General features: G+C 47.3%; 1 protein-coding gene across 2 annotated transcripts in view; it reads left to right on the top strand.

Annotated features, from left to right (window-relative positions):
* PLCG2 (phospholipase C gamma 2) overlaps window positions 1-14,254 on the top strand; it is a 218,497-nt gene that overhangs the window by 130,016 nt on the left and 74,227 nt on the right. For both annotated transcript variants that reach the window (XM_017888219.1, XM_017888218.1), the window contains 4 exons: window positions 2,183-2,226; window positions 4,604-4,676; window positions 10,543-10,644; window positions 12,841-12,959. In XM_017888219.1, coding sequence (XP_017743708.1) covers window positions 2,183-2,226; window positions 4,604-4,676; window positions 10,543-10,644; window positions 12,841-12,959 — 338 coding nt within the window. The remainder of the gene's footprint in view (window positions 1-2,182; window positions 2,227-4,603; window positions 4,677-10,542; window positions 10,645-12,840; window positions 12,960-14,254) is intronic.

Raw genomic sequence — 14,254 nt, 5'->3', positions numbered from 1 at the left:
TGATTCTGGGAAGCGTCTGTGCTGTGGTGGTGCGTCTGCCATTGTCTGAGCTCCCCGAGAGTCGGGGAATGCAGTGCGGGCTGTTTCTGTGCTTCATTAAAGGAATGTAAAGGAATGACAGGGCTGAAGAACTGCATGTGGTGGTCAGTGAGGGGGGCCACACGCTGGGCTCCCTCCAGATGTCAGTAAGCTGGGTGTGGGGCTTTGGGCTTGGAAGAGTTCTAACCCCTGATGCCTTCATCACCAGGCTGACCTGGAGACCTAAGCAGTAAATGAGTTCAAATAGCAGCATGCCCTGTCTATGCAACCACCACCCCCTTTTTAAAAAGAAATACCTGGCCGGGTGCGGTGGCTCAAGCCTGTAATCCCAGCACTTTGGGAGGCCGAGACGGGCGGATCACGAGGTCAGGAGATCGAGATCATCCTGGCTAACACGGTGAAACCCCGTCTCTACTAAAAAAAAAAATACAAAAAAACTAGCCGGGCGAGGTGGTGGGCGCCTGTAGTCCCAGCTACTCGGGAGGCTGAGGCAGGAGAATGGCGTAAACCCCAGAGGTGGAGCTTGCAGTGAGCTGAGATCCGGCCACTGCACTCCAGCCTGGGCGACAGAGCGAGACTCCGTCTCAAAAAAAAAAAAAACCTATGCTGTAAATTACACAAACAAAAGGAAGTACTTCTCAGTTTGCGTAAAAAGGCTGTTTGTGGCTCTTAACATTTTGGTGGGACCTACTCCTTTGAGATGCTGATTATGTTTCCAGAAGAAACACACACCCACACAAACTGCTGTGGACTCTCTGATGCTTCCCAGGGGCCTGCGATTCCCTTTCTAGAACACTGGTGTTCCCCATGATGTCCTGGGCTTCAAGGAGTTCAGCAAGAGGACCCTGGGTCATCTGGGGCAGGAGGTGTTTTGTGTCATTAGCATTGATCATGTGCTAGTGGATACATTTCCATTTCTGCGGGGGTTATTCAAGTGCTTATCCAGGCGCAGTGTCATTGAAGACTGTTGAAGCAAGGCTACCTGGGCAGCAATGGACAAGATGTGGCTGTGCAGGGTGCCTGTGTACAATGCACAGAAAATGGGCTGGTGCAAGTAGAAGCTGGAGGGAAGGGTGCTCCATGGCGCCCCCCTTTGGTGGAGGAGCCTTTTCATCATGCAACAGTTGGCATGGCAGTGGGCTGTGAAGAGAAGAGCTGAAGCAGTTCAATATTTCTTTCGTCCTCTTGCCTTCAAAGATTAGAAGTGCATCTTTGAAATATTAAAGATTGGAAATGTTGCCTGTAATCCTAGCTACTCAGGAGGCTCAGGAGGAAGAATCTCTTGAGGCCAGGAGTTCAAGGTCAGCCTGGGCAACATAGTAAGACCCCCATCTCTACAAAAAGAAAAAAAATTGGCCGGGCATGGTGTCACGCGCCTGTAGTCCTAGCTACTCAGGAAGCTGATACAGGAAGATCATGTGATCCCAGGAGAGTGAGGCTGCAGTGAACTACGATTGTGCCACTGCACTCCAGCCTGGGTAACAGTGAGACCCCATCTCTAAAGAAACCTGGCAGTGAGGGTGTGGAAAAAGGGATGTGTACCCCAGTGGAGGCGCCCATGTCAACTGTTTTGAGAGCACCTTGGCAGAATTTATCAAAGCCAGTGTGCCTACAATGTGCTGTGTCTAGGTGCTTTTCCTCCTAGGACTCTACTCTGTGGACAAAGATAGAGAAATGTGCACACAGGGACACTTAAATAATACTAGATGTAACAAAAATTGAGTGACATGTATATTATGGAATACAATGGTTTTTCAAAGAAAGGAAACAGGGTTATTTGAGGTTGAAGAATAATATGTAAAGCTTGAAACACAGCAAAAAATTGTGAGATGTATGTAAATGATATAATATGATATGATACAATTAAATGAATATCCCTAAAACAAATTCTAGAAGGAAACCTATGAAATTCTTAAGGGTGATTGCTTCTTGGGAATAAAACTGTGGCGGGGATGAGGAGGGCTTCTACCTTTTGCTTCTTAAGTTTCTGTTATAGTTGAATATTTACAACTAACACCAATTAAAATGATATTTTTAATGATCTTGTTGCATCTGACAAAATGATGCTTTTTTAACAACAAAATCTTTCCGTTTTGCATTAAGTGGCTTGTCTAAGGTTCTTTGTGTGTGCTTTCCATTTCAGATTCTCGATGAATTCAAAAAGGATTCGTCCGTGTTCATCCTGGGGTGAGGCAGCTCTGGCGTGTTGTTCGGGGCGGCTGTGCCGGACCTCATGGCCTGGTGCCCAGCCGGCCTCCAGGCGAGGATGCTTGTGTGTGCAGGCGCTGACCTCCAGAGGGACGGGGGCCCCCTGCTGGGGAACTGGCAATCCCACGCTTGTGGTGTGGATAGAGATGAGCAGTAGCAACAGGGGGGTGTGGAGCGCTGCGAGGATGGTCTAGAAGGTTCTGTAGAAAAGCCTGTGTGCCTCAGGGCCTTCTTTCCCCGAATGTGCCTCATGAGATGTGACAGGTTAATAGTTTTTTTTTTTTTAATTACAAAAACTAATGTTGATGATCAAATAAGTGAAAAATACCTTGTTAAACAGGTTTAACGGAATTAAAATGAGTTCAAGTGTATAAACTGCTTCACACGGTGCTTGGCAGCCATGAGGGGCTCATAAATAGTAATATTATTACTAAAAAGTCAGTGTTGCACGACTTATCGGGGCATTTACCATGCTTCATGATTCCCCAAGTGGGGAATTTCTGAGATGTTTTGTGTTTTCCCCAGCCTGTCTGACTGGGAGAAGTGTTGGCCCTGGAGTTAATGGTCTGGGGTACATTGATCCAGTCCTCATTGATGAGCAACTTTTCCTTCTGTCACTTCTGAAATCAGAAACTCCAAGACTCCAAAGTTATAAATAAAATGAATCTGATTTTTANCTAACACCGTGAAAACCAGTGTCTACTAAAAAATAAATAAATAAATATATATATATATAATATATTTGAGATGGAGCCTCCCTCTGTCGCCTAGGCTGGAGTGCATTGGTGCAATTTCGGCTCACTGCAACCTCCACCTCCCAGGTTCAAGTGATTCTCCTGCCTCATCCTCCGAGTAGCTGGGATTACAGGCATCCACCATGTCCAGCTTTTTTTTTTTTTTGTATTTTTAGTAGAGACGGGGTTTCACCATGTTGGCCAGGCTAGTCTTGAACTCCTGATCTCAGGTGATCCACCTGCCTTGGCCTCCCAAAGTGCTGGGATTACAGGAATGTGCCACTGTGCCCAGCCATAATTTCCACATAGTATTTTAATGAAAAGCTTAGTGTTAGACCATGAGGCTGCCAAGGAAAGGTTAGAAATGTACTCATGATTAAAGACAACAGACTCCTGGACCCTGAGTGTTTAGTAAAGGGAGAAAGCGTAGGGAACGTTTGATGTCTTAGACTATTTGAAATAGACCTCTTTTCTCCAGGTTCCTGCAAGTGCTCAGGAAAATGTACCCATTTCCCTGGAAGGCCTCAAGTAGCAGAATGTACTCCTCATCCAACCCGGATGTGGCTCATGCTGGCCCAATAAGGCCCTGTTTTTCTGGTGGCCTGCTGGCCAAGGCGGGAGTCCTGCCTTGATTCGGAGTGTAGTGTTCCCTCCCTGATACCCGACCTCTGCTTGATCCAGGGATGTGTTTTCCACACTCCAGTTAATTGTGCCCGGATGGCCTGGAGTCTAGGGGGGGGCCTCATCTGGTGCCCACTCCAGAGCCCTCAGTGACCCAGGGAACTCTGGATCATGGCTTCTGAGGAGGCCCTTGGGTCTGGCTCCTTTCCTTTCTCCAACACCAGCTCTCCCTATAAGGGTGGGTGGCGTGTCCAGCCCTGTCTCGGCATTGGGTAGGCACGCTCACGTCCCTGCATTCCCCACACCTTTCACTTTGCAATCCCTCCCTGCAGCCTGTGTTCCCTCTCTCCTAGCCTTCTTCCTCTTCTCACCTCCCTTCTGTTTTCCTCGAGGCCGCTGCATCTATGATTTCCTTGCCTGGCACTCTCTACACCTCCTTCTGGCTCACCCCACCTCCTCCTGACTCACCCCACCTCCTCCTGACTCACCCCACCTCCTCCTGGCTCACCCCACCTCCTTCTGGCTCACCCCACCTCATTCTCTGGAACTCAAGTAGGTACCTTTTCCTCAGAAAAGCCCCTCTGGCCCTCCAGGTCTGAGTTTGGGGCCCTCTCAGCGGTTCCCACTCTGCCCCTCCCCTCCCACCCTCATCTCTTGCTACGCTGTATCCCAAATGCCTGGTTCACTTGTCTTCCCCATGGCCACACTCTGTGAAGTGCTCCTCAGACTCTGGAGGGCGCCAGAGCTCTTTTGGAGCGGCTAAATGCAGACGCCAGGGCCTGCCCCTTGAGATTCCGATGTCAGGGCCCCTCTGAATCCCTGTGGGTGAGGGACATTGTATCATTCACCTGTGTCTTCCTGTTGGCCGGTCTGGTACCTAACACAGTGCCAGTCTCAGTGGGGTGCTCTGGGTGGCAGGCTGCCCCATTGGGTGGCGTCTCCTCTCGACTCCTCTGTTGAATGTGCCTGTGTCTAACCGCACCCCTTTTCCCCGAGGACAGGAACACTGACAGGCCGGATGCCTCCGCTGTTTACCTGCATGACTTCCAGAGGTTTCTCATACATGAACAGCAGGTGAGAAAGCACAAGGTGTGTGGGTGACTGGGGGAGCTGGCGGGGTGCTGCCGGGGACTGGTCTCACGCTTCTGCCACCTGTGCTCACCTTGCCACCTGTGCTCACCTGGCCACCTGTCTTCATGCCCAGATGCCAGATACTTCAGATTGTTGTCTGATGCCACTGAGACTCTGGATGAGAAGAGCCTCATGTCGGGCCTCTTTTCAAGACACACATTGAGGATGGGAAGAGTGAGAAGATTCCAGGGCAGGGCAGGAGGGGTGAGGACCTGAGGAAGGGGCTGTCCTCACCTGGCTGGCGTCAGGTTTTCTGGCATCATAGCAGGTGTCATTTCCTGGGAAGCCTTCCTTGACTGATGGGAGGATGGGACCAGATTGATCAAGCCTGCCAGGGCCCCTGGGAGATTAACTAGCCCAGCTGTGCTTAAACAGATGATGCTTGGGACAGTCTCCCTGGACAGGGTTTGCCTGTGGGCCTTGAGCCCAGCTATAGACTCAAGGGGGGTTTGTGTTGTGCATTGGTCTTCCACTGCTGTGACGATGCCCCCAGAGGACACTGGGCAGTGTCCAGAAACATGGGTGGGTGTCACAGCTGGAGGCTACTGCCGGCATCTAGCAGGTCAAGGCCAGGGATGCTGCTAAATACCCTACATTGCACAGGGCAGTCCCCCTCCTTCCCACAACAAAGAAGTATTCAGGGCCAGGTAGGGTGGCTCACGCCTATAATCCTAGCACTTTGGGAGGCCGAGGCGGGCAGATCACTTGAGGCCAGGAGTTCGAGACCTACCTGGCCAATACGGCAAAACCCCCTCTGTACTTAAAATACAAAAATTAGCTGGGCATTGTGGCGGGTGCCTGTAATCCCAGCTACTTGGGAGGCTGAGGCAGGAGAATTGCTTGAACCTGGGAGGCAGAGGTTGCAGTCAGCTGAGATTGCACCACTGCACTGCAGCCTGGGCAACGGAGCAAGACTCCATCTCAAAAAAACAGAAAACAAAACCACCCCCCCACCAAAAAAAAAAAAAAAAACATAAAAAAACCAAAGAGGTATTCAGCCCCAAGTGCCTATAGTGCTGAGGACAAGAAACTGTGAGAGAGAGGTCAACTTGAAATCTTCTTACCAGCTGCACAGCCATGGACAGGTGGTTTACCCTTTCTGTGCCCCAGTTTCCTCCTCTTTAAGTGGAATTGAGAGCATCTACTTCTGGGAATTGTGGGGATCAGAGACAATTGTATGGATCTGTGTGTGTGTGTATGTATGCATGCATGCATGCATGCCTCTTCACATATAAATCTAAAAATTTTGTCTGTATCATTGGAGTTCCATTTACTTTTTTCTGTTAATTCATTTGTTTTTTTTAAAAATAGACTATATTTTAGAGTAGTTTTGGGTTGCAGCAAAATTAAGTTCATTTACTTAACCTCTTGTCTTGCAGAACATTTCAAACATACACGAAAGCAGACAAATGGTTTAATGAACCACCATGTATCATCACTCAGATTAAAAATTATGAGCATTTTGCCAGTTTTTGTTTGAGACAAGGCCCCACTCACCCTGTCACCCAGGCTGGAGTGCAGTGACATAATAACAGCTCACTGCAGCCTCGACCTCTTGGGCTTAAGTGATCCTCCTGCCTTAGCCTCCCAAATAGCTGGGACTACAGGTATGTGCCACCATGCCTGACAATTCTTTTTTTTTTTTTTTTTTTTTTTTTGAGATACAGTCTTGCTCTGTCACCCAGGCTGGAGTACAATGGCTCGATCTTGGCCCACTGCAACCTCTGCCTCCCACGTTCAAGTGATTCTCCTGCCTCAGCCTCCCAAGTAGCTGGGAATACAGGTGTCTGCCACACACCTGTATTTTTGTATTTTTAATAGAATCAGGGTTTCACAATGTTGGCCAGCCTGATCTTGAACTCCTCGCCTCAGGTGATCCACCCGCCTTGGCCTCCCAAAGTGCTGGGATTACAGGTGTGAGCCACCCCACCCAGCCCTGACCAATTTTTGTATCTTTAGTGGAAATGGTTTCGCCATGTCGCTCAGGCTGGTCTCCAACTCCTGGACTCAAGTGACTCACCTCTCTCAGTCCCCAAATTGCTGGGATTACACACATGAGGCACTGTGCCCGGCCCACTTTGCCAGTTTTATTTCATCCATTTCTAAGTCCACACACGTCTCCCTAACCTTCCCCTTTCTTCATTTTTTTACTGAAGAATTCTAAAGCAAACCCCAGACTTTGCGTCGTTTTGTTTGTAAATACTTCCGTATGTTTCTCTCATGGATAGGACTTTTTTTTTTTTTCCTTTTTTGAGACAGTCTTGCTCTGTCGCCCACGTTGGAGTGCAGTGGTGCAATCTCGGCTCGCTGCAAGCTCTGCCTCCCGGATTCACACCATTCTCTTGCCTCAGCCTCCTGAGTAGCTGGGACTACAGGCGCCGGCCACCATGCCTGGCTAATTTTTTGTATTTTTAGTAGAGACGGGGTTTCACCGTGTTAGCCAGGATGGTCTCGATCTCCTGACCCTGTGATCCACCCACCTCGGTCTCCCAAAGTGCTGGGATTATAGGCATGAGCCACCACGCCCGGCTGACTTCTTGTTTTTTTAAAAAATACAGCCACAACACTCCTATTACAGCTTGTGCAATTAGCAGTAATTTTTAAATGGCATCTAATACCTAGCCTGTGTTTGGATTTCATTGATGGAAGAGAAACTTGCAAGTAGGGAAGATGTGTTTTGCACAAGGCCAGCCACACTGAGGGCTCAGGGAAGGGTCGTAGCTACCCTAGTAGACTGATAAATGGTGAATGAGAATGTTGATACATGTTGTAGGTATCATGCCTTCCCAGTGCTGGGGTTGAATGACAGTGATCAAAAGAAGGCTTATTTGCCCAACCTGAGACTAAGTCTGAGGGAGGAGGTAAAATGAAGGTAATACATTAATTTTATTGGGCACAGTCACATGTTCAGTCTAGCTGGTGCTAGGGTGAAGTAGAGAAATTCAAGCACTTTTTTCCTGTCATGATTTTCCTTCCAATAAATTACTCAGTTTAGTAGGGAACGATTAAAGTCAAATTGGTTAAATTCTTGGGGACAAGTAGCCTCACCTCCTAGAATTCACCACCTGGTACGGAGACTTGGGTATATAGATTTAGCCCCACCTAGTGGTGGTTGACTTTATTACATGCTTTCCCCAATTGGGGCCCTTTGCTGGGCTGCCCTTAGAGGTCAGGGACTTGCGGCCAGGAGAAAGTAGGAGCTCGCTGTCTCTGCATCTGGGGAGTAAGGACCCAAACAGCCATGAGCATCCATGCGATGTTTGTTGGTCACACAGATGCTCGTATGGAATAATCACTGCAGTACTTTGTGTGCAAATTAGTATGACTTTTCTAGAAAACATTTTGGCTGTATGCAATGAAAAGAAAGCTTTAAAACTAGATTCTATATCTTGAGTAAATTGTTGCCCTCCCACACACTTATCCTAAGGAAATAATGGCAGCATTTTTAATAAAAAAGAAAACTTGGAATTAATCTAAATGTCTTTAGAGGGTTGGCTAAGCACGCCATGGTACAGCTCTGGAATGGACAGGTGATGGGATAGGAAGGGAGTTAAAAGTATGTTTCCAGAATCAGCGTTTCTGGGTTTAGTCCGAGGCTCATGTCTGGCAACACTAAGTTAACGACTAGAAGCCTAGTTGTATAGGTTGTATGCATTTTGGCCCATGTGAAGCGGGCTTCTGTTTCCCCGTTTATATGACATGGAGAATAACCTGTGCCTCCTGGGGTGGTGGTAAGTTCACGATGAGCCACTGTGTGGGGCCTGGTGTAGAGTCAGTGCCCAGTGTTGACGGTCATCACCATTTATTTTTATTTTCATCATTATTCTTTGCCATTTTCACTATTACAGGTGTCTAGTGCAATACCCCACACCAAGTAGATGCATTTTACAACCCCTAGAATATTGATATTTCCATTTCCTTTAGGCAGAAGATTTCTTTCTTTGCAGTCAGTCCAGTGCCAGGTTGTATTAGCTAAGTACCCATGCATTTTGATAAATGTAAAAACTTTGTAGGGGGAAGGAAGGAGGATACCTCCAGCCTCTTTGGGACATCTTGGTCAGGTAAAGTATTTTAATAAAATATCCCACAATTTGGGTTTCATGTTGTAGTATTCAAAGATTCTGACACCCCTGTATTCAAATGAGCTCGCAGTTTCCCAGCTTCCGGGCTGTTTTGGGCTCCTGATCCAGGTAAATTTGCAAGAGTCAACAGCTGTTCATTTTTGTCTTACACCCATGCATGTCACAAGCCTCCTGGTCACCACCTCATTTGCGTCTGTTCTTCTATTTTTCATTCTTTCAGACATCCTCATCCAGCCCTTCCCATCGAACCACACACACATCTGGTAGCATATTTGCTCCTGTTAGTCATAAAGATGAAGGTTTTAGAATATTTGAAGTGAAGAAAGCATTGATCAATGTTGAATTTATATGATGTATTTCATGCCCTTTTCCTATGAATATTTGGGATTTCAGGGCATGGAGAGGAAAGCAATAGTTACTTCATATTATACATTCTTTTTTAAAAGGGTTTCTAGAATGTCTAGGACTGTGTAGCAGCTGGTTTGGAACTGGTCATGTATATTTCAGACGTTACCAGTGTTTTAGCAGCCCTGTTTGCCTATTCTCTTGGAAAGAGGGCATATGATTACATTCCATGTCAGTTTAGCTATTTGGAGCCGAGACTGCAATTTACAAGCTGTGTGGGCTTAGGATCGTGAGGTATTGTTCCTGGGTCTCTGTTTCCTTGTCTCTAAAATGACAATGGCAATTAATGACTTGCAGAGTTATGTGGACTAAGTGAGATGACCATAGGAGGAAGATAGATGCTTGTTTGCACAAGCTGCCATGGTCAGAGCACTTTCTTTTTTTTGAGACAGAGTTTCACTCTGTTGCCCAGGCTGGTGTGCAATGGTACAACCTTGGCTCACTGCAACCTCTGCCTCTCTGGTTCAAGCAATTCTCCTGCCTCAGCCTCCTGAGAAGCTGGGATTACAGCGCTTGCCACCACGCCCAGCTGATTTAAAAAAAATTTTTTTTTGTATTTTAGTAGAGATGGGGTTTCACTATGTTGGCCAGGCTGGTCTTGAACTCCTGAGCTCAGGCAATCCACCCGCCTCGGCCTCCCAAAGTGGGCCTGAGCACTTTCTATGCACCAGGTACTGCGTTAGGCACATAACCTATTAAGATTTCATACAATGCTTCCTACAGTATCCATTTCATACAGTGCTCCACGGAAACTGTGTGGTAGATACTCTTACTCCCGCTTCATGGGTGGGGAGGCACAGAGACGGTAGGTAACTTGCCCAAGGTCAGCTAGGTAGAATGAGAGGCCAACCCAGGTAAGGGACCTGGAAGGCTGATGTAACTACCATGCCACCAGGCTGCTTCTTACTAACAAACGTAAAGAGCTGTCATAGGGCAGGAGCTGGCAAACCATGACCTATGAGCCAAATACAGCTGACTGCTTGTTTTTATAAACAAAATTTTGTTGGAATACAGCCATGCCCATTTGCGGATTATCTGTGGCTGCTTTTGCACCACAGCAGCGGAGTTGAGAGGTTGCAGCAGACACCATATGGCTCACAGAGCCCAAAATATTTACTCTCGGGCTCTTTGCAGAGAATATTTGCTGACCCCTGGCAAAGGGCCGTGTGCAGAATGAGGCCTCAACACGTGGTGCTCGATTGCAAGTGATTTCGGAATTGGTTGACGTTTCAGTCTTTGATCGCGACTGTCTGGACCCTGGGAAATGAAGAATTTTATCAGTACTCATTTTGGTGATCTCTTGTTCTCTTTCTCATTTTAAGGAGCATTGGGCTCAGGATTTGAGCAAAGTCCGTGAGCGGATGACAAAGTTCATCGATGACACCATGCGTGAAACTGCTGAGCCTTTCTTGTTTGTGGATGAGGTGAGTAGGCTGGGCTTGTTGTCACGTGGGGGTGGACTTTTTGATTGATGTCTGTGCTTTCTGAGGTTTATTTTCTGTTCTCTTTCCTTGGAGAGCTTTGCTATTTGATGTCCCCTTGACTGACTGGTTAGTTGGGAGTGTTTTTCTGTTTTTTTTTTTTCTCCCAGGTTCCAGATTACTGTAACTGTTAACTGTCCAGTGGGTTCATTTTGCCTGCTACCTAGACATAGCCAATTGATCAAGGCAGGGGAATTGAAACAGGGAAAGAGTTTAACTCACGTAGAGCCGGGTGAATGGGAGACTCGAGTTTTATTATTACTCAAATCATCCTCCCTTTCAGAGGCTCGAGTTTTGTTTTTTATGTCTTTGTTTGTTTGCTTGTGTTTTTGTTTCTGAGATGGTGTCTCAGTCTGTCACCCAGCCTGGAGTTCAGTGGTGCGATCTCACCTCACTGCAACCTCCGCCTCCCAGGTTCAAGTGATTCTTGTGCCTCAGCCTCCCGAGTAGCTGGGATTCCAGGTGCCCTCCACCATGCCTGGCTAATTTTTTTGTATTTTTAGTAGAGACAGAGTTTCACTATGTTGGCCAGGCTGGTCTCCAACTCCTGACCTTGTGATCAGCCTGCCTTAGCCTCCCAAAGTGCTGGGATTATAGGTGTGAGCCACCGCATTTGGCTGAGGCTAGGGTTTTTTGAAGATAATTTGGAGGGCCAGGGAAGGGGTGCTGCTTACTGGTTGGAGATGCAATCATATGGGTGTGGAAAACAGTGTGCTTCTGGGTGGGGCCACAGGACCAGTGGGCGGTCCAGGTAGAGCCATGCAAACGCCCAAAAAGACGTCTCAAAAGGCCAATCTTAGGTTGAACAGGAGTGATGTTATCTGTAGGAGTAACTGGGGAAGTTGCGAATCTTATAACGTCCAGAAAAATGGCTGGTAACCAATTAGTCTCCACCTTAGCGGAATTCAGGCCCCTGTCATCCTGCTAACCTGGTCTTTGTTTAGCTTTACAAAGGCAGTTTGGTTTTGGGGAAGGGCTGTTATTTAAACTATAAACTAAATGTTTTCCAAAGTTACTTTGGCCCAAGCCCAGGAATAATTAACGGCAGTTTGGAGGTTAAAGGCAAGATGGAGGTTGGTTAGATCAGATCTGTTTCGCTGTCATAATTTTCTCATTGTTCTGATTTTTGCTAAGGCAGTTTCATAGCCTTTTCTTACTCTTCTCCATTGACCGTGTTGCCTGGGTGGGATTATTGATTTTGCCACTAGAGGGCATCTGCCACCAGGGAGAGTTGAACCATTGCAAGCACAGAAACAAAATGCGAAGGTGTCTGGGTGCTTGCAGGTCAGAATGGTTGCCTTTGACCTTACATAGGGAAGGAGGGGAGGTGGAACTGGGGAGCGCCTGCCCCATATGAGGTCGTTCTCAGGCAGCAGAAAGTAGGCCCAGGTCGGTAAAGCATTTTTTTTTTTTTTTTTTAAAGGGGCCAGGAATTGTAACTTGAAATTTTCTGCCCTTTCAACATTCTGATATGGATAACACTCTGTTTCTTCAGTTGGGTAGTGGGTTCACAACTTTTCACGCTACTGTTATGCCTTAAAACGTATATATGAGGCCAAGTGCAGTGACTCACACCTGTAATCCCAGCACTTTGGGAGGCTGAGGCGGGTGGATCGCTTGAGGTTAGGAGTTTGAGACCAGCCTGGCCAACATGGTAAAATTCTGTCTCTACTAAAAATACAAAAATTAGCCTGGTGTGGTGGTGCATGCCGGTTATCCCAGCTACTTGGGAGGCTGAGGCAGGAGAATCGCTTGAACCCAGGAGGTGGAGGTTGCAGTGAGCTGAGATTGTGCCACTGCACTGCAGCCTTGGCAACAGAGCAAGGCTCTGTCTGAAAAAACAGACAAAAGGCAACAACAATGTATATATGGTAAGCATAAGCCCTTGCAGTAGCAAATATTTTAGGATAAGCATTACAAAGGAAAATATTGTCTAGGTCTATGGAAAAAATATGTTGCTGCAGCCCATTGCAGTCTGAGCCTTCGGTATTGAAAACGTGGGCGATTGAGGTTTGGAGACTGTCTGTTGGTTTCACGCATCAGAGCTGTTCTTCCCCTGGGTGGACACAGAACAGAAACAAGCAGACACCATCCCTCCCGTCAACGTGATGATTCAGTCTTTGTGTTTGACTCTTTTAGTTCCTCATGTACCTGTTTTCACGAGAAAACAGCATCTGGGATGAGAAGTATGACGTGGTGGACATGCAGGACATGAACAACCCCTTGTCTCATTATTGGATCTCCTCGTCACATAACACGTGAGTTTCAGATGAACCTGTGATGGGTTGGGCAGCACAGAGCATGTGAGGGTTGAGGCACGGGTGCGATGCACTGCTCTGGTGAGCCGTGTTGAGAAGCAGGTGGAGGGTGTAGCGTCGCATTCCTCAGACTAGAATACACAGAAGCTTCTGGAAGGGGCGGGGAACACACCTCCCTTTCTCAGTTGGCATTGTAATAATAATCTGTTTTCTGTGGCCCTAAAAAGCTAGTAAAACCAAAAGTAACTTAAAGTAACTTAGTAACTAAACAACGTAGTAAACTTAGTTTTTCATGATTTGGGCATCTCACAGTAGCCAAAGCAATTCAGTGACTCATTGAATTGATTCATTGGGACTGTGTACCCTGTGCCTGCTGGGAGCTGGGGATGTGGCTGTGAACAGATGGCAGCCACGTCCTCATGTGCTGGGAGGAAGGCCTCCATTGAAAGTTAACCTCAGAAGAGGACTTGTTGCTGTGGGGAGCAGGTGGTAAGGCGAGGAGAAGTGTTTCAGACAGAGGAGCAGCATGTGCCAAGGTCCTGGGGCAGGAGCAACTGAAAAGAGTCTGCTAAGGCTGGAGTGCAGAATCTAGAAGAGTGATGTCAGGAGGGGAGGGAGGCAGGTCCTGCTGGAGCGGGATCTTGTAGGTCACCGTGAGAGCTGTCGGGAAGACCCTGACGACTTTTAACCAGAAAATAAGATGCTCACAGGGGCCTCTTGGGATGGTTACTCTGATTGCAACAGAGGGAGGATATAAAGGATGTTGCACTGATGTTCCAGTGTTTAGTGTGTCTTATTGGGTGAGGGGTGAAGTCCTTGGGTCATGGCTCCCGGAGCTATGTGTGGGGACTTGCCTAAGTGACATTCCAGGGGGTTATCTGGGAAAAGGCTTTTAATGGTGTTACGCTCCAGGCATTTGGGAAGGTAAAATCTCTTTCAGGGGAAAACTGATTTCACAGTTCTCTCTTCCCCACCATGCCCGTCATTGTAAGAGTCTGTGTTTCCACACGGTGAATTCTAGAAAACCCGGAAGACAGTTAAGAAATACAAACTTTAAAAAAACCTTTTATTTTCAGTTCAGAGGTACGTGTGCAGGTTTGTTACACAGGTCAACCTGTGTCATGGGGGTTTGCTGTGCAGATTATTTTGTCACCCAGGCATTAAGCCTACTACCCATTAGTTATTTTTCCTGATCCTCTCCCTCCTACCACCCTCTGACAGGCCCCAGTGTGAGGAACAAACTTTTTTTTTTTTTTTTTTTTTTTTGGGGGGGGGTTTTTTTTTTTTCCCCGGGC

This window comes from Rhinopithecus bieti, unplaced genomic scaffold, assembly GCF_001698545.2.
Source record: "Rhinopithecus bieti isolate Rb0 unplaced genomic scaffold, ASM169854v2 scaffold_17826, whole genome shotgun sequence".
Classification (NCBI taxonomy): domain Eukaryota; kingdom Metazoa; phylum Chordata; class Mammalia; order Primates; family Cercopithecidae; genus Rhinopithecus; species Rhinopithecus bieti.
Note: the sequence above shows the minus strand (reverse complement) of the source record. Positions and strands in the feature narration are given on the sequence as shown.